The 19,367-nt window shown below is 31.2% G+C and overlaps 1 protein-coding gene across 1 annotated transcript in view; it reads left to right on the top strand.

The window, feature by feature from the left end:
* The first annotated feature begins 443 nt into the window (after window positions 1-443).
* The window catches only part of LOC134684962 (low-density lipoprotein receptor-related protein 1-like), a 44,259-nt gene continuing 25,335 nt past the window's right edge, over window positions 444-19,367 (top strand). The window contains exons 1-2 of the mRNA XM_063544285.1: window positions 444-550; window positions 4,155-4,326. Coding sequence (XP_063400355.1) covers window positions 490-550; window positions 4,155-4,326 — 233 coding nt within the window. The 5' untranslated portion in view covers window positions 444-489. The remainder of the gene's footprint in view (window positions 551-4,154; window positions 4,327-19,367) is intronic.

The following is a 19,367-nucleotide window of genomic DNA, read 5'->3' as shown; positions in this document are numbered from 1 at the left end:
ATTGGCAATTTATAGGTAAAACAATGTTTACTTATTGTGTATATACATCCAAAAATGGCTGTTAGAATTTAAATTTTCTGTCTGGTTTGAATTTCAACTCTTTTACTGTGTGAGTTTTAAATAGAGATGACCAAACCAATGAACTGTAATTATTATTAATGGTAATATTTCGGTAGGGGCATTTTCGGTCTTATACTACTGATTTTGAGGGTGTATTTACAATTTACCTTTAGTAAATAAAACACCAAATAATTTAACACCGGGCTCATAACTTTGGGATGCAATAAATAAATATCTTAGATATTTATCTTGCTTTGACTTACAATACATCTTTTTGAATTGGTGTAAAACATGTGATAATTGATCATATACCGGAAAAAATATGCTTGAAAGAAATGAACGCTTACATGAACACATTGTTTTTATTATTAGATTCACGGTAACAAAAAACATCAAATATTGTTTGTTGAAATATAAGTACTGACGAAAATGGAGGTACACGTTTGGTGGTGTATGTGTTTTTTACTTCATTGCAAACTACAACCATCATGTGAGTATTTTTGTGAAATTTTTATATTTTGTACTGACAAGCTTTACAGATATTAGGAAGTATTTGTAAGAGAGCTGTCTACTTTTCAGTTCATCTTTTATAATTCTCATCATTTTAGACGTTGGAAGATAATTAAATGTCCAGGCTACCGACATACCACTATTTATAATTTCAAAATTCATTGATTATCCCTTTCTAAAACTCAGACTGTTGAAGAGTTGAAAATCGGTTAGAAATGAATCTGGAAAGTAAATGGTCAAATTGATTATTAAGATATGTATTTTTCATGTACTCGATACAACTTGAGGTTAATCACATGTGCTATAACTGTCAATGCAGAATGTTTTTTTTTGTTTTAAATAAGTAGTGGGTATTCTGCTATTTGTCAATTTGTTATTTACAAGGCATGATAAATCACGGGTGTCCAATTTCATTGACGACATTCCGGTGTAAATTGAGATACGACTTCCTGAAGACCAGTTTTAAATGACAATTCAAAATTGTTTGTGTGCGTCCTTTATTACGTGGAAATCGTGTATATCTAATCAATAAGAGACATGTATGGATGATAAGGTGTCTTAACTAAGGTTCATATTTTCTGTATTAACTGAGGAGGTTCAAACATATGTAAATGAGGACGAAGATTATGGCATATTAATAACGATTCAGCACAGGAACAACATCAATCATTTAATAAAAGATTATGTAACGTTCGAAATCACGTCACACACCTGCATTATCAGTTTGTGTCGGTTGTTTTTATCTGGATTGTTATATGTTATATTGTTAGGATTAATCTTCAAACTTACAACAAGAATACGTCTGTTGAACCACTAAATTTTTTTTTTTTTTTTATATCATTTTTGATTATGTTATTTTATTCTTAATTTTGTATAAATGAAACAATGAATGATAAGTTTCGCAGTTGTTGATAAACATATATAAACATGCAGGTGTAATAAAATACAATTAATTATTTCTTTATTTGAAGAAGGATGAAAAGGTTATCATACGAATTCGACCCATGTTTGTATTTAACATTTAACAAACGTCAGTTGTAAAACATTAATTGAGTTGCTGATAAAACGAATCCTTATTTCATCCGTTTCCATGTTGACACGGTAACATAATTATGCTTAATTCTGAAGTCCTAAAGTACATATATTATTTTTCGAATGTGAAAAAAAAACGCTAAATAATAAAAAAAAACTTTATGTAGTGATCTTATTGCATATGCTGTTTTCTTAGATGTTGTGAAATGTAATTTGATGGGACCCCAATAAAAGTGAGAGGTTTATCTAGCTTTAAAACTAGGTTTGTTCTGCAATTTTCCGTATGTGGGAGATAGCCTGTACCAAGTCGGGGATAAGACCGTTGTTGTCAAATTGTTTGATGTATTAAGCTTTTGATTTTGCCATTTGATTGATGACTTTCCTTTTTGAATTTTCCTCCGAGTTTGGTATTTTTGTGGGATTTTAGTTTCCTTTGCTTCATTGAATCAAACATAACTCAGAAACGTTTCCAAGAAAGGGGCGAAATATACCCGAGGGTCATTCAAACTCATAAATCAATAATAAACTGACAACGCCAGGGCTAAAAATGAAAGCAAACCAAAATATTGCACGACACAAAACAAAGAAAAATAAAGACGAACCTTACCAAAAATTCGGGGTGATATCATGTGCTCCGGAAGGGCTTTATCAAATCCAGCTCCACATGTTGTACCCGTTTCAAGTATTTATACAATTAATATACAATTTCACAGCAATTTACATGTGATCTGATCTTGTCTAACATACACAGTACATTTGATATTGATTTTTTTTTGTTATGGTTTTTTCTGTGATTTACCGTTTGCCTATTTCTTACCATACACTGCATCTTTGCAAACATTTACTTTACTAGATAATATGTTCCCGTGAAGTTTTAATATGTTACATATCATGTAAAAACCACAATTAAGAACATGGTACAAAATATTATGCGATAAATCAGATTAAGGAAGACTACCTTATGAACATTAAGGCATAACTGATGAAAAAAGAATATGTGGTATGATTGCCAATGAGACAACTCTCCACAATAAACCAAACATGATACAGAAATTAACAACTATAGGTCACCCTACAGCTTCCAACAATAAGCAACGCCCATACTGCATAACTAGCAATAAAAGGCCCCGAAATGACAAATGTAAAAAGATTCAAACGAGAAAACTAACGGCCTAATTTAGGTACAAAATATTACTTAACGAAAAACTTGCCCTGTTAAACATATCATAGTAATTTCCTCTCTTCGTTTACTCAATTTCGAGTTGCGCACATATTTCCGTTGACGCACGTTCCCAATTTGGCACATCTGTTTGCTTATAAAATTTAGAATGCAGCACAACTGTTTCAAACAGCAAATCAATAATTGCCAAGTATTTAAAACAAAACAACAACATTTCTTACACACCGATAAATGGTCAACAAGATATTAATGTCTTGAAATAAGTAAGAGCAACCTGTCTGTATAATTTAACATAAAGAACTGCACGATAAACATGATAAAAGCTTAAAAAATGTTTTTCTTCAGTCAAAACAATATGTTTACAGTTGTTGTTTGCCGTTTTGTCTGCATTCAAATAACATTTTATATTTTAACCTTTTTAGATGAATATAATTAGAACTTAAAGCAGGGTCATTGTATAAATAGATTTATTAAAAGGAGCATCTTTATTTGGCTTTTTTTAAAAACTTTTTTGGATTCGAGCGTCATTGATGAGTCTTTTGAAGACGAAACGCGCGTCTGGCGTATATACTAAATTAAATCCTGGTATATATGATGAGTTTATTCACAGGGTCACAAACTTGACCTCTAAACGTGTATATCCCCGTTTTATCTAGATATTTTAAAAACGGTTAGTATTAAAAAAAAGTAAAATCACAGATATACTTAATTCCAGAGAAAATTCGTAAGTGGGTAATCAAATGACAAAATTAGAAACTCAAACAAATCAAACAAGTGTCATATACCTGACTTGAAACAGGCATCTTCTTATGTAGAAATTTTAAATTTAACCTTATGTTCTAACTAACTAAACCTTGTATGACAGTCGTATTAATGTGTCCATTAGTTTGACATCGATGTCCGAACAAAACTAACAGAAATGATAGGTATAAATGTGAAAAATAGTGTTACAGCAGTCAAATTACTATAAATAGTAGTTATATTAATCACTATTAAAACAAACAGATATATATATATATATATATGTCAACGTTGAGCCAACAAACCTTTTGAAATACATACGTATGATGCTACTTTGTTATAATCAATTCTTGTAACAGTGTATATGTACACTGTACAAATGAATAGGCTCCTCGCCAATGCTTCCTATTTTGAGTGGTCAAAGATATACTGCAACATGTTGAACGACGATCGATCGTTCGATGGAAAAACAATCATCCGGTCTACCTTTTAAACTCAAACACTATGCGGGATACCAGTTAATCCTGTTCAAATAGCAAATATACGACGTACATTATATATTTAAATAACAGTTAAAGAACTAAAGGTTTTTGTTGTATAGATGTTTATGAGTATTCCTGTCATTTTTCAGCTTTCACAGGAACAATTTTGTTTTCAACGTACAATGCAATTATGGAGTTTGATATTGATACAGGCAATGTAACAGTACTTGTGGAGCAGAGTGACACTGTGTACGCCATGGACTATGATTACAAAAACAGATTCATCTATTTTCCGAGACACATTACCCATGACATCGTTCGGTATGTAAACGTGTATTCTGATTATTTCAATAGTAACATAATAAAGGGAATCTTTGAATGAAAATTGTAAAATCAAGTATTAAGAAAAACATCAATTGTAATAAAACATTCTAGTGAAATCATATATAGACATCTATATCCACAATATTAAAGTAATAGTGATATCTCAACGCAGGAGACAAAATTTAAAACCTTTTTTCAACATTTAATGACTACAACCTACTAACAATTCTAAATATCAAGTAAGAATATATACTCAATTCAATTAATGGTTCAAACTTTAAAATATGTCTTGTGTGTTCTGAAAGATTTGTTTTAAAAATATCAAAATTTTTGTTAACAGAGTTATCAATATCAGCTATTTCTGACACGAGAACGTTGCATTTACAAATTGTTTTTCTTCCAGTAGGTTTGTACTATAAATCCTGATTGAGCTTGTATGGTGTCTACACCATTATTCGTTCATCTATTGCATGTTCCCTATTTCATATTCTCAACCCTTGGTTAAATTGGATAGTTGATTAACGTTAAATAGACTTTTCTTTATTATAAACCATTTTCAAACTCGCCTCATAAAGGAAAATAATTCACGAACAGACATTAAAAAGTCAATGGGACATATGCATACTTTACACTAGCATACATTAATTTTTCGAACATCCAACCTTAAAAAAGAGGTATTTATCCGTTTTCACTTACTTTTCAATTAAGAATTGAATGCTCTTTTTTCTAAATGTATTGGGGTGTAAAAGCGTTGACCGAAGTACATTTTGGCGCTTCATACTTAAAATGTGCGCACGGTCAACGCTTTTACTTTACAACCCTATAAAGTTACAAAAAAAAGCATTCAATACTTATAATTACATTTTTACCTATAGGATCATGAAAACACGCCTTTTATCAAGTTTTTATTTCATTTACCTATGCACTTTATTGTGGGACCTCGTGTCATCATGAATGATAAGTTTTAATGAGTGATACAACTGCTTGAGGAATAACACATGATGTGCCGTTAGCCAATCAGAATAACGTATAGTAATGAAACATACATCTAATGTAATTATTACCTCTTAATAGAAAATATGTTACAGTTGATCTTTGTGATTTTTTTTCTCCAGAAAAACGTTTATTCTTTTCTTTGTATGCATATTTCGGCTGTTATCTTAGACATGGTTTCGCTCTTTTTTCGCTCTTTTTTTATTTCCCAGGACAAAACTTTAAAAAAATAAATTAGTTGGCTCGCTCTTAAAACACTTGTGTTATGAGCATTTGAAACAAACTTCATATACAATATAGTTATATTTGAGATACTTCAATGCAATGTTCAATGTATACAAATATAATGAACTATACACTATAGGTTTCACTTTGAAAATACAGCTGTTTCTCAAAACACGCCTCTTTTGGAGAGAACAAATGTATGTTTACATACTGGATCCCAGTTATGCTCTCTGTGTTCCATCTCACAGAGATATAACTTGGGAATGATACCAGTAAATAGAAATGTGCGCATTGTTTACATTGAAATCTGTGGTAAACTTTCATTCGAGGTAGGGGTAGTTAGGAACATTTAGTGTTAGTTTATACTCTGAGAAGTTTAGGGCATATAAACGTTGAAAATATGCCGAACAGCCCTACACTTTGACCTTTGAATAAAATTGTGGTGCATATGAACTTTCAATTCTAGGATAAGAATTTTTCAAAACTTCATTGTAAAAGTGGTAAAAGGAGTTCTTATGGGAAATTGCATTGTCAATATTTACAGATGCAACCTATATAGGGTGAAAAGGGAGAACATTCAGAATTTAACCAAATTGGCTTCATTTCACAGATTTTAAAGAAATTAATCACAAATATGAAGTTTTATAAATATTTAATGGAGATTGATAGATTCATGGGCCTTAAATATGATGACTCAGCATAAATTCACAGTTTAAATATTTTGGCCACGAGCATCACTGAAGAGACATGTATTGTCGAAATGCGCATCTGGTGCAAGAAAATTGGTACCGTTAATTTTATTACTACCACTGGGTCGATACCTCTGCTGGTGGACTATCAGTCCCCGAGGGTATCACCAGCCCAGTAGCCAGTTCTTCGGTACTAGCATGAAAATACGGACTTTTTTGTGTTATTAAAATGTGCTGTTACAAAATATTAGAAATTAATATAAATTAAGGAATGTATCTCCCTCATGCAAAGCTCTGATTCCTTTCACGGATTTGGCTATACTTTTTTGACCTTTTGGATTATAGCTGTTCATCTTTTATATAAGTTTTGGATTTCAAATATTTTGGCCACGAGCATCACTGAAGAGACATGTATTGTCGAAATGCGCATCTGGTGCAAAAAAATTGGTACCGTTAATTTTATTACAGTATGCATAGTCTACTTAAAGTCCTGGATACAAAATGTATTCGTAATATTTGAATATTTGTAAGTTAAATTGTTAAGAAGTGCTTGTATTTACTCTTCGCAGTCAATGAAACTCATAGATCCTTCCTGAACATTTTGTATGGGGTGTTTGTGTCCTTTCGATAATCCAAAAGTAAGCTGCAACACCTGAATCTACTTTTTTGTCACCACGGCACAATAAATACAAACTAGAAAAAAAAAACATCTCAACAAATGTTCCACCTGGATATGTACTAAATATTCAAAAGTGCTAGAAACAGCAGAATGTTTAGGAAACTTGAGGCCACAGGGACAAACACATAGAAAATTGCCTACTCCCTGGGTCACAAAACAAATAATTTAACTTGTAAATGCTATGATTTTATGATTTAAAAGCTCTTGATATAGAAGACAATATCTATGTTTGGAAGTTATGCAAAAATCAGATGTTAGCAGACATCTCTATAACATTTTAAGTGAATTTATATCTCAGACTGGTATTTGCATATATACAACTATTGCAAATATGGCTTTGTTTGGACACTTCTAGTACATATATTTGCTAAATTTTGTCAGATATATGGTTACAGTTGATACTGTTGTGACAAGAATTCTAAATTGACCATTTGAGGCAGAAAATGTGTACTTTAATTGACAAACAGGCATACATTAAGATGTGGACTGGAGATAGAGGCTGGATTGGATACTTTATATAATCTTGAATGTTGTAATGATTGAATGCTAAACATTACATTTAATAGTATTCTGATATGCATTCAATATGTTACCAAAACAGTTTTAAACTGGTTCTAGGCATTTTTTATCAGAAAATATGCAAATAGTGTAAGCTTGCAATAATTAAAGTCTTGTTTTCAAATTTTTAAAAAATTGAAACAGCGGAGGGAGTATCACATGTACAGTAAATACAAACTTAGAGTATACGCAGTGTTTTCTTTAAGGCTATTATTCTGATAAATGAGTATTAATGTGAGAAAAACTGATTTCAGAGAGTTTTCTTTTTAAATAAATGTTTGTTTAGGTTGCACTTTTAAGATACAGCTGTTTCTCAAAACACGCCTCTTTTGGGGAGATCTTGAATATTCATAGAAAAAAATATTTTGTTTACATACTGGTTCCCAGTTATGCTCTCTGTGTTCCATCTTACAGAGACATAACTTGGGAATGTTACCAGTAAATAAGCATGTGCATATTGTTTAATTTGAAATCTGTGGTAACCTTTCATTCGAGGTAGGGGTAGTTAAGAACATTATTGTTAGTTTAAATATGAGAAGTTCAGGGCATATGAACGATGAAAATATGCCGCACAACTCTATATTTTGACCTTTGAAAAAAATTGTAGTGCATATGAACTTTCAATTCTAGGATAAGATTTTTTTCAAAACTTCATTGTAAATGTGGTACAGTTTTAGCCGTAATAGGTGTTCCTATTGGAAATTGCATTGTCAATATTTACAGAAATGCAACCTATAGAGCGTTTAAAATGCAGTTATCGTGATTTACTTTACTATGATTCCTAAAAAACATAGTTCCTGTACAAATATTTAATGAGTCGCAGACATTACTGAATTAAATCTTCAATATCAATGTTATCATAGTCATATAGCATGTATTGTTAGCAAAGGTACCAGGATCAAAATTTAGTACGCCAGACGCGCGTTTTGTCTAAATAAGACCTATCAGTGACGCTTATATCGAAGTACTTATAAAGATAAACAAGTACAAAGTTGAAGAGCATTGAGGATATCATTGATGAAATATTATAGCACTTACGATGAAATTCTCCGTATAACTATATTTAAAAAAAAACACTTCTTTCACTTAATAGCGCTCACAATACCGCACAAATAGACGGAAGTATTTGTATGTTCCTTGTAAACAGTGTGTAAGATCTATAAAAATGAAGGAAAACAGTGAAATATCCTTTGATGAAACAATGTTGAAACATCATCGTGATCATATACGGTATAATAATTCACAATGCTCCAAGGAAACAAACTATATATTCTGCTATTTCTTCCTGGTCATTTAAGGTAGATTCATGGTATACCGCCATCTTGGATTGAAAAATCACAGTACAAAAACGGTATAGTCATTTGCCAAAATCAGCAAATTTGGAAACAGATTTGCAATTTAATGGTTAAACTGTTTCTTTATATATTGTATTATTCAAAATATTTTAACAAATATCAACCTTCTTAGTTTTTAAAATCATTTTTTTCCAAATGAGCCATTTAAGGGGAGATAACTCTTTTAGTACAAAATTTATACTGGGCTAATAGGGATTTTTTTTATTTTTACTTGTGGCAAGAAAACAAGTTCGGTGACACCATGTTTTCTTTTTCTTTTCTTAAAACATATTATGAAACCTATCTTCTCACAATTTATTTCAAAATTCTATCTCATAGAATTTTTTTAATGCACTCTTATGTGTTTTTTCATGAACAAACTAACCAAATTTATGCATTTTAAACGACTCATAGCTTGAAAAATAGCACGGTGACCCATACTTTTTATTATATTTTTGAAAAAAGCATAGTAAAATCTTCATTTTGGCAAATTATAAGAAAATTCTGTCTCAAAAAACATTTACTTATGATCTACCTTAAATATCTTTAACTGTTTCGGTTCTAATACATCTTAGTTTTCAAATATTTGCTTTAAGCATTCCGGATGAAGGTTAAACCAGAACAGTGCTTCGAATGAATAATACATATATAATTTTGTATTTTTTATTTTTGATGTGTCACAAAAAATGCCCCCCCACCCCCCAAAAAAAAATAAAAAAAACCAAAAAATGGACACAATTTGTGCAACTGTTAAAATGATTCAAATCTGATGAAAAACGAACACCCAACATGTCCTCGGTTAACATTATCAAAAACATCCTCTCCAACGGTTCAAAATGGTCTCCTGTTCTTCGCTTAAGGATGTACTTAGGTGAAATTAGACAATCAAAAATTGAGAATTGAAACTATAAATTACAGTCCGTGTAACGTAAAAGTTAACAATACGAACGATGCCCGAACCATGTACGGACGATGCCCGAAAGATGTACGTACGCTATCCGAACGGTGTACGAATGCAAACGAAACGCTGACCGAACGTTGTATGGACGCTGAACGAATGATGTACGAACGAAACCATGTACCATAAACCATACCATAAACGATAACATAAGCGCCCTTTTATCGTATATCCTATGGTTTTGCGTTAATCGTTTCATTTAGCGTATATCGTATCGTTTAGCGTACATCGTTTCGTTTAGCGTATATCGTATCGTTTAGCGTACATCGTTTCGTTTAGCGTGTATGTTTAAAAAAAAATATAAAACAGGAATTGTGTTCTGTTAAATCTTTTTATATAGGTGATAATATGCGTAAAGTTCGGATCAATCAACATTTTTTTGAAAATAGCCTAAGGTATCACCCTTTTTTTTCAAATGAACAATTCAAGTTATTTTAGATGGAAGTCGGAATTAATATAATGTTCTTACAAAAATATATTCTGTGTCTTGAGGTTGACTTTTTGTTCAAAAAGATTTTTAAATATCTTTTATGTATTCTCTTTTAGAGCATGTCTTTTAAAATCGACTGAATAGCAGTTTTATCTATACTAGAACACACCCGCGAAATCGCGGGCATTCAGAGCGTAGTTTAAAGTATGTAAAGTGTTGTTGGAAGAATTTTGTAAAATATTGAATGACTGGAGAATTTCAGCAAAAGTATCATAAGTCATATATAGGTTATTTGGGACAGGAAAATGCTTCTTTTTTTTTATCCCTCCTCCTTTATTTCCAAAATTCCCAATTTTTGGTTTTCTATCAATTTCAATATGAACATAGTTTTCATTTAGTATGTTATGAACATTTAAGTAAGGAGCCTGTAATTCAGTGGTTGTCGTTTGTTTATGTGTTACATATTTGTTTTTCGTTCACTTTTTGTACATAAATAAGGCCGCTAGTTTTCTGGTTTGAATTGTTTTACATTGTCAGTTCGGGGCCTTTTGAAGCTGAGTATGCGGTATGGTCTTTGCTCGTTGTTGAAGGTCGTACGGTGACATATAGTTGTTAATTTCTGTGTCATATTGGACTCTTGTGGAGAGTTGTCTCAACATGGCAATCATACCACATCTTCTTTTTTTTGTGATCAAGGAATTTTGTAAAAGATTTAATGACTGGAGAATTTCAGAAAAGGTATCAAAAGTTCACATGAATATTTTTAGCGCTTATCTGTATATTATGAACATTCATTACTATATAAATATAATGTATTTACTTTCAATTCTAAGTTTACTAATCGATCCATGGTGGTCATTGATATAGTATACAGACCCTCTCTATTTAATAAACTCTGTGACCGCCGTGGATAGTAAACTTGAAAATGATAGCAGATAGAAATCTGAAAATACACTTTATTCTTTGTATATATGTATGTTCAAAGTATACAGAAAAACGCAAACCAAAAGTCTAATCTGACTTAAAATTTTGTCCAATGACGGGACAATATCCGGATGCCTTTTTTCTCGTTTTTTCTCCCAAAATAACTCAATCTGAATAATCATATGAATGGATGACAAATGCGACTATGCACTGTACCTATAGGACACAGAGGCGTGTTGATTAATTTATTGTGGAAAGGAGAGAAGCGACACCAAAAATGAGGTCTTCTCGTTTAATAGTATAGATATTTCGTAATTAACCATTTAGTTTTGTTTAATAGATTTTTTTATTCATTTTAAAATCAGACGAAAAAAAAAAATATTCGAGAAATTTCAAACAAAAACAATTATTCATTATGTGCCTCATCAACTCCAAATATAAATCCCTACCAATGTACAAACGATTGTGTATTATTTTACCTATAAATGCCCTTTACTTTAAACAATCATCAACAATTGTCCGGCAAAAAAATAGACCATTTCTCTCTATTCCTGATTTTTCTTATACCATTTTCCTTAATTTTCTTTTACCAGTTCCCTCTGTTCTTTATTTTGCCCGTTATACTTTTACACTATTCTAATTTTGTATTTTTTTTTCTTTATTTTCCTGTATTTATACCTCCTTAATTCGGAGCAACCCACCCTAAATATACATATGATACACACGGTCTATAGGTCATCGCTTGTGCCGAAATACACATGTTTGCATAACACAGGATGTCCTTGTTCATATTTATTTTAAGTATTGAATGCTTTTTTGTAACTTCATTGGGGTGTAAAAGTGTTGACCGAAGAACATTTTGTAAGAAGCGCCAAAGCGCTTCATTCTAAAAATATGCGCGCGGTCAACGCTTTTACAACCCTATGAAGTTACAAAAAGAAGCATTTAATACTTATAAATACATTTTTTTAGCTAGGATTATGAAAACACGATTTTTATCAAGTTTTATTTAATTTACCTGTGCCCTCTATTGTGTACGGAAGCCGTAAGGGGACACACAAAACATTAGAAAATATTTTTTTTAATTCGAGATCACGATAAAACATTACCGTTTTACCGAGATCGCGATAAAAAATGTATCGTTATTTCGATAAAACGAAACTGTTATATCGAGATCTCGTATTATTAAATCGTTATCTCGGTTTAATATATCGAGATCTCGATATAAAATATATCGTTATCTCGAGAAAACGAAACTGTTGTATCGAGATCTCGGATTATTATATCGTTATCTCGATTTATTAAAACGATATCTCGGATTATTAAATCGTTATCTTGGTTAAATATATCGATATCTGGATTAAAATATATCGTTATCTCGATAAAACGAATCTGTATTCTGTATTTCTGAATTCGTCATTCTGATGTTATCTTACAAATATTCAAATTAATATCAGAAACAAAAATTCAAAGCACTCTTTAAAAATTTTAACTTAATTCATTCATTTATTTAGTTTCGGAGAATAAACTAGTGGATTTCCCTAGCTATTATTAACCGAAATTCCTTGGTTCAATGTATGGAAAACCTGACTACCAAAACATATAAATATATTAAAATACTCAACGTTACCATTTTTTATTTTCACAGTACCTTTGATGTTCTTCATGCCATATTTATAGATATAACATGTCCATTTTGCCGCAATGACCATTAGAGGGGTTACAGAAGACCTACATGCCAAAATAGGCGTGAAAATTTAAAAAATAGCCAATTTTTAATAATGAATGGGATATTTTGAATAATGGAATGGACTGTTGCGACCCTTCAGACCCTAAACAGATATACATAAGACCTTATTCGAAAGCTTATTAATAGAGAAACAAAAGGAATATAGTCAATATGTCCTGCAACGCATATTAGAGGAGTAACAAAGGACCTAAAAATAGAAATACGGGTGAACATCATAAAATACCTTATTTTGAATAATGGAGTCAACTTCTGCGACCCGTCAGCCCATAATTAAGAAAAAATTTATAGACCATTTGAAAGCTTATTAATAGAGAAACTTAATGGTTACAAATAATATGTGCCGCAATGACCATAAGAGTGGGTTACGAAGGACCTAAATGCCTAAATACGCGTGAACGTTAAGAAATATGTAGCCAATTTTGAATAATGGAAGGGATATTTTGAATAATAGAATGGACTGCTGCGATCCTTTAGTCCCTACTTACATACATACCTTATTCCTCATTCAAAAGCTTATTTATAGAGAACAAAAGACATATAGTCAATCTGTTCCCCAACGCATATTTGAGGATTGACATAGAACCTACATGTCGAAATACGCGTGAACATTAAGAAATAGCTTATTTTGAATAATGGAATCGATATTTTGAAAAATGGAATGGACTGCTGCAATCCTGCAGCCCCTAATTACATACATACCTTATACCTTATATAGCTTATTTATAGAAAACAGAAGACATATAGTCAATATGTTCCGCAACGCTTATTAGAGGAGTAACACAGACCCTTCGACCCTTTATACACTACTTGAAAGCTTATAGAAAGAGGGATACAATGGTATATTAATAAGCTTTCGAATTAGGTATACTATATATTTGGAATTAGGGGTTGAAGGGTCGCGACAGTCTATTCCAATATTCCAAACATCCATTCCATTATTCAAAATTGGCCATTTCTTAATATTCACGTGTATTTTGGCATTTAGGTCTTCAGTAACCTCTCTAACTGTCATTGCGGCACATACTATTTATATCATTTTGTTCCTCTTTTAATAAGCTTTCAAATGGTGTATCAAGTTTTCCTTAATTTGTGGCTGACGGGTCGCTGAAGTTCATTCCATTATTTAAAATAAGCTTTTTCATAATGTTCAGCCGTATTTCTATTTTAAGGTCCTTCAATACTTCTCTAATTTGCGTTGCGGAACATATTGACTATATAATTTTTGTTCCTCTATTAATAGGCTTTCAAATGAGGTCTATTAACAGCAAAGGTAACGTGAAAATAAAAACAAAGAATACGTTGAGTATTTTAATACTTATATATATATGTTTTGGTATTCAGGTCGTCCATACATTGTAAAAAGGAATTTCGTTTAAAAATAGTTAGGGAAATCCACTAGTTTATTCTCTGAAACTAAATAAATGAATGAATTAAGTTAAAATTTTTAAAGAATGCTTTGCATTTTTTTTTCTGATATTAATTCGAGTATTTGTTAGATAACAACAAAATGACGAATTCAGAAATACAGTTTCGTTTTATTGAGATAACGATATATTTTTATCGAGATCTCGATATATTTAACCGAGATAACGATTTAATAATCCGAGATCTCGTTTTAATAAATCGAGATAACAATATAATAATCCGAGATCTCGATTTAATAAATCGACATAACGATATAATAATTCAAGATCTCGATATAAGAGTTTCGTTTTCTCGAGATAGCGATATAATAATCCAAGATCTCGATATATCAGTTTCGTTTTCTCGAGATAACGATACATTTTTATCGAGATCTCGATATATTAAACCAAGATAACGATTTAATAATCCGAGATCTCGATATAACAGTTTCGTTTTCTCGAGAAAACGCAACTGTTATATCGAGATCTCAAATTATTATATCGTTATCTCGAGAAAACGAAACTGTTATATCGAGATCTCAAATTATTATATCGTTATCTCGACAAACGAAACTCTTATATCGAGATCTCGGATTATTATATCGTTATCTTGAGAAAACGAAACTATGTATTAAACCGAGATAACAATATAATAATCCGAGATCTCGATATAATAATCCGAGATCTCGATATAATAATCCGAGATCTCGATATAATAAATCGAGATAACGATTTAATAATCCGAGATAATGATTTAATAATCCGAGATATCAATATAACAATTTCGTTTTATCGAGATAACGATATATTTTTTATCGAGATCTCGGTAAAACGGTAATGTTTGATCGTGATCTCGAATTAAAAAAAAATATTTTCTAATGTTTTGTGTGTCCCCTTACGGCTTCCGTAATTGTTGGACCTCGTGTCATCTTGAATGATACATTCTATTGTGTAATGAAATTGATTAAGGAATAACGCAAGACTGCAGTGTAGCCAATCAGAATAACGTATTATAATTCAATACAAATCTTTATTGCCATAAAACTACATATTTATAGTATGTGACACAACATATAATGACACATACATCTTATGTTAGTATAACATTGTAAATGTCCTCCTAATGATACATCTAATAGTTGTCACTGGACATTAAACAGCTAACTATAAATTCAACCTTCCCATTCTTAGTTTTGTTATAATGTGAAAATCAAACAACATGATGAAACAATAATTATTGCAGATTTTCACTAGGGAAATAATGGGAAATAATTGTAAACAAAACCACTCAAAAACATCCCTACGACATAAATAAAGTCTAGCCTTTTCACATTAAAATACGGTATTTTTATCTATTTCAATCTATTCTGAATAATCTTAAACAATTTCAAATCAAACGGTCATTTTTCTTATTTGCCATAAAAAAACAATTATTTTCATTTCTTATTTTAAACAGATCGATTGTTTTTCAATTGTCGGTACCTGTCAGCATTTATAAAACCGTGTTTGCCAGAAAAAAAGCTACATAGAACAGATAAATAGCAATGTCTTAGAAATACTTCGAGTCCCTACATGTATTTTCTAATTTCTGTTGTAATGTGGTGTAATACAAAGTGGTAATTCCTGGATACTAATTTGTACCCATCAAGCATGGGGTTAATTACAAATCTATTGTCAGTAGTCTCTTTTTCTTTACTCGCAAAGTATTCACCTAAATCATGTTTTATTTATGAAAAATGCTCATTGCTGGCGAATGTTAAACATTGATCTCTAGGTTTTCAACTATTTAGTTGTTAGGGTTACTTTCTGATTTCGCAAATCTGACATTTTATGGTCATTATTGTTTGCATCCAATTGCACCAATGAATTCAAAAGATATAAACGCAACACCGTATAAGAGTAGTTATATTACATAAACTATTATTTTTTTTTTCTTTAACGAAAACTAAATACGAAACCACTTCTCACAATTCGCTTTGGGGTTATTGTGCTTATCTTTTGACAAAATATAGCATTGTTTCAAAAACAAAACGTATAAGAGTAATATATAAAACTGAACTCTAGTGAAGAGTTGAGAAGTATAGTAATTCCGAATTTTAATTGACTGTTCTTAATCTTAGTGTATTTCTGATATATGTCTCCGTCACCAGCTAATAAAAGCAAAATGGATATACATTATTTATGTATGTGCCTGACCCATGTCAGGAGCCTGTAATTCAGTGGTTGTCGTTTGTTTATGTTTTACATATTTGTTTTTTTATAGCTGACTATGCGGTATAGGTTTGGTCATTGTTGAAGGCCGTACGGTGACCTATAGTTGTTAATGTCTGTGTCATTTTGGTCTTTTGTGGATAGTTGTTTCATTGGCAATCATACCATATCTTCTTTTTTATATAGTAGATATTTCTAATTTTGAAAACAATATTTCTCTTGCTTCGTTGATAAAAGGGCACTTACAAAATAGTGAATACTATTCTCACCAAGATGACCATAGGTGCTTGCGGTATTGGGTTTAATATTGATAATATTTAAATCTGCATTTGAATAACTGCACCATTTTACTCAACTGCACTGGTATTAAACTGATAACCGTAACTGGAATTACGACTATCCCAATATGGCGACGGCAGATATATGTAAAATCTTTACAGCCATTTTTCTCAAATGTAGCATGTTTTTGTCAATAGTTAGTCAGCTGCAAAGTTTTTCTATACCATTAAATCGTATTTGAATCGTAACGATGCACTGTAATAGTCTAAGCGCTTTGAAAATTGCCGTTGAAAAATTCTGCCAAGATCTGTTACAGAATAAGGTTGTCAAAGTTGAGAAAAACGCTTGGTACTTTTATATACTTTGTGGAAAGATAGAATAAAAACACTATAGTTTTCGTCAGAACTCAAAGATTCTTCGATATGTCCCATTGTCTTCTGAATACTTTTTAAGATGAACAATTTAAAAATTTTATACGAAACATTTAAAATTTTACTCGGCGTTTATAAATAGCATTGAAAGTACAACATCTTATAAACGATAATCATTGATAAAATTAATGTAAATGAGCCACTCTTTCTCAGTTTGAGATGGAATATGTTCGTTTTCTGATTCAACGAGTTTAACAATCGAAACACCTGAAATATTGTTTTATGACAAGCACGAAAAATGGCAAAATTAAACTTCCAACAGCGGACAATGATTTCTAATTATACGATATTCTTGCAATGGATGTTTTAAATGCAATGCAGAACTTATCAAGTAAGACATTTCTTATCCCTTTTCAAATATGAAGTCACATGCACGAAAAAGTTTGCTTGACAACATATTCCATCTTGGCCACAACTCCCCCACCCCTACCTTGTAAAAATTTAATGTTATCTCCCTAGTGTCGATTTCGACCTCGAGCTTTAATTGTAACCGCAGAGAAATGGTCAATTGTAAGTCGATGTGCCTCTATCCACCACCAACACAAAACCACAAGCTGAGTGAGGAGACTTTCTTGCTATAAGACGTCTAGAACTATTTTCAACCTTGTCGTCTTATTTTTAAAATTATGTCATTGATGATCTGATCACTACAACTCTTTAACAAAATATTCGTTCTCGTGAAAACTAAGATTTGTTTAACTTTCAAATTTTATCGTGGTCTCTTCTCGTGATATAGCGGCTATTTGTATGTTTACAGCTAATTTCCTTATGCATGTAAAGCAAAACTTTGGTTAGCTTGCTTGCTTAGTTTGTATATTTTACAATTGTAATTGCTATAATGTCCAATCAAATTTAAATATAATATATACAGATTAAAATATGCCTCTATATTGTTTGAAGATGTCAATGTTGTTTACAAAGCTTGAATCCATGTTTATATAAACTAAGCAAGGAAGCCTATCAAAGCTTTACTCTACAAGCATTAGGAAATTAGCTGTAAAGTCGACAAGATAGCAGGTTAATGTATTCAAGTGAAAGTAAGATCGGTTGCAATTACAATGGTTCAATCAATCTTATCTTTGATTTTCCATATTGGCATCCCTATAAAATCAGACAGACCATGCCTGACCCATGGCACTAAATATTATGCATGTCAGTGGATATTTTCTTTGTGAAGCTAGCACTAATTAGTAAGTAAGTAAGTAAGTAAATTATTTATTACAGTGACATGTGTTTTTCACAAAATATTATATAATACAGTGAGATATAAAAACAATAATTAGAACACCCGACCCTGTGGGTCTATAAGTCACTTTAAAGTCATAAGAAACGAGTGACCGGTGAAACATAATGTTCTTCCAATTCTTGAATCAATGCATACAAACATCATAAACTTAATCTTCTGTGCACGAATTTATAATTTTTTTCGTGTAAATTTCGTATAATCGTCATTTTTTTTTAATCGGTCAGTGTTGTTGTGAAAATATGGCAGGTAATTAAATTTGTGTTTTGAAGCCGAAGTTTAACGATTGTCACCTGTTTGTCAACAATCGACAAAAAATCAACAAAAAAACATGGAAATTGAGCACGTGTTTAACATGTTAATTCAGATAATAGTTTATTTTAAAGACATCCATGCGTATTGTGATCACCGGATGGGTCACACTGAGGTCACTTTGCATACGGAAAATATGTCGGGGAAATTGCTTCCTGGAAACAATTAAAATAAAGTAAACTTGTTCTAAATATGAATAAATTAAAGAATTTTCTTCAGAAAAAAGTATATGTACATAAGTTTTATAATGAAAACTATCCATTGAGTTATAAAAAAACATATGCATTATTTTTTTTTGATTTGAGGTTTCTTATGACTTTAAACATAAATTACAATGGTACGACGAACAAAAATAAATAAATGTTATCGAAAATTTTCATCAAACAATTTTTTTTCTCTTACTAATAACATATATTATTAACGTGTCTGAAATATTTTGAAAAGTGAAATTAAACTCTTGAACAGATCATTTATAAACGTCGTTTGTGTGAATTCGGGATTTACACGTATTAAAAACTCTTCACTTTTCGGGATTCGAGGAAAAAAACATTTACAGACCTTCTAAAATTCAAACTGACCATTATTCCGTGCGTTCATCGTGTATCGTGCGTGTTGCGTG

The sequence above is a fragment of the Mytilus trossulus genome, chromosome 9 (genome assembly GCF_036588685.1).
Source record: "Mytilus trossulus isolate FHL-02 chromosome 9, PNRI_Mtr1.1.1.hap1, whole genome shotgun sequence".
In the NCBI taxonomy this organism is placed as follows: Eukaryota; Metazoa; Mollusca; class Bivalvia; order Mytilida; family Mytilidae; genus Mytilus; species Mytilus trossulus.
This window is presented reverse-complemented; position numbering and strand designations above follow the sequence as displayed.